Source organism: Populus nigra, chromosome 1 (assembly GCF_951802175.1).
Source record: "Populus nigra chromosome 1, ddPopNigr1.1, whole genome shotgun sequence".
Lineage (NCBI taxonomy): Eukaryota > Viridiplantae > Streptophyta > Magnoliopsida > Malpighiales > Salicaceae > Populus > Populus nigra.
Genome location: NC_084852.1, coordinates 23746323 through 23748485, shown reverse-complemented (window position 1 = coordinate 23748485; position 2163 = coordinate 23746323). Strand labels below are relative to the sequence as shown.

The 2163-nt window shown below is 30.9% G+C and overlaps 1 protein-coding gene across 1 annotated transcript; it reads right to left on the bottom strand.

Moving 5' to 3' along the window:
* Nucleotides 1-846: 846 nt before the first annotated feature.
* Nucleotides 847-1713, bottom strand: LOC133689337 (agamous-like MADS-box protein AGL29). The gene has a single exon (XM_062109165.1). The coding sequence runs from the start codon at nucleotides 1642-1644 to the stop codon at nucleotides 1036-1038; it is 609 nt and encodes a 202-aa protein (XP_061965149.1). The 5' UTR covers nucleotides 1645-1713; the 3' UTR covers nucleotides 847-1035.
* Nucleotides 1714-2163: the final 450 nt, after the last annotated feature.

Genomic DNA, 2163 nt, shown 5'->3' with positions numbered 1-2163 from the left:
AAACAATACTCATCTCCTCACCTAGTCAACTAAATAGACTCATTTATGTCAGAAGGTATCTCTCTAGTTACTAGGTTATTGGTGATATGTGTTCTCTAATCCTCACCAAAACTGATTGGAGCGGTCACCACTCTCTCTTCCCCCGAACATGGCTTCTTAAAAGTTTCAATCAACACATCTAGAGAGAGTTTTGTTGAGTTAGAGCTTACAAATTTAGATATAAGGTCTGCCCGATTGTTATCTCTATTAGTACACAGGTAATGGTGATTTCTTTGCCTTTATTTTTTTACAGAAATGAACTTGGACTTTCTAAAGATACTTAACATGATGAGTTCCCTAATCTCATATAGCCCTTAACATTCGCTAGCAACCAACTAGTAGTAGATATGAATATGGAGAGGATAAGAATTTAAAATCTTTGTAAGACTCAATCTTCCTAAAAGAGTTTCATATTCTTATACATTATTGGTGGTTGGAAACTCAAAACAAGCACCATATTCAAAATCTTGATGAATTTTGAAAAAAAAATATGAAAAGGATAATAAATTGAAAATGTTTAGTTTAATTTTGGAAGATTTTATATTTGAAGGATATTTTAATAAATTATGAGCAGTACTTTCATAACAATCTAACACTAAAATGAGCATTATCATCTTTTTATTGTCTAAAAATAGAGTGCAGTAAATCTTATAAAAAAATTTATACAATTTTGTTCCTTAACTTTTCAAATTTGAACATTATATATCAGATTTCATGGTTTTCTGTGAGAATTAAAAAAAAAAAGAATAGAACTATTAATAAAAGGTATCATACAATCCACCTATAATTAAAACGAACATATATAAGTTAATCGCAATTGAATCCCATGCATTAGGTAAACAAGGTAACAGTTGAAAGTGAATAAACAAAAGACATAGCAGATTCTAAATCTTTTGCAGACACAAACCCTATACAGGCCATGAACTGTCTTATTATCTATCGCTAATACATTTAGATTTCGTCTTGATGACGTTATTAATGAGAACTTACCCTACCTTAGTGATTCATATCAGGAAAACCAGGAGCATTTTGATCATTTACAATAGTAGATGCAAATGAATGGCCTATTTCTGGAGCCTGTGAAGAAGAAGCAACAGTACTGGTGTTCTCAGTGATTTTATTGCATAAGGTCATTTGTAACTCTTTGAACTTTTTTTCCAACTCAATCAGCTCCTGGATGTTAAGCTCGTCAACAGCAGTATCCCACCATCCTTTGCTATCCATTTCTGTGATCTTACTCTTTAATTTGAGACCCTTTTCCTTCTCCTCATCCAGTTGATGTTGCATATCGTTATGTTTTTGGGTTAGTTCTTCGATCCTCATCCTCCTGTGAGCCTCCACGAGATGATAAGTGCTATCCATGTCCAATGGATCTTCAAGGAAACGATTAATAACTGATTCAACCGAAGGATGGCCAAAAGAGAAGGGCTTACCTGCCGGTGAAAACACTGCGATTGCAATTTCTGCCCCAGTTAAAGTAGCCAGTTCGCTAGCCTTTTTGTAGATCCCAGATCTACGTTTTGAGAAGGTGATTAATCTATCATCTTGATTTTCTATTCTCTTCATTTCCACCTTTTGCCTTCCTTTTGTTTTCTTGGAAGCCATAACTAATTAAAACTAAGACACAATAATTTATAGATGAGTAATAGAACATCTATGATGGCACTCCTTGGTTTGAGATGTACATATAGGAAGATAAACTTCAATGAATTAAATGCTACAGGTAATTAAATTATCATTTTTAAGTTGTACATTTCCATTTTAAACTTGCATATGTGTATTTGTGATGCATTAGGTTCTGATGAAGTGAATACAGATAATAATCTAGTTATACCATATAATTAATTTAATAAAAAATCATAATTTCTTATCTAATATTTAAATTATGTTCTAATTTTACTTAGAAAAATCCTTCAAAATAGATCTACAAGATTTTGTTTTATTAATTTTTTATTTAATTTTGAGTTTTTAATGCTAATTTCAATTTTATGTGAGTAGATTTAAAAGATTTTATTGAAAGACTTTTCAATTTTTTATTTAAATTGAAAAGTCCTTCAATTTATTTTTGTTTTATAGTTTGAGAAAACTTTTTTAACCTTCATTCTACAAACATATATCTCTCCA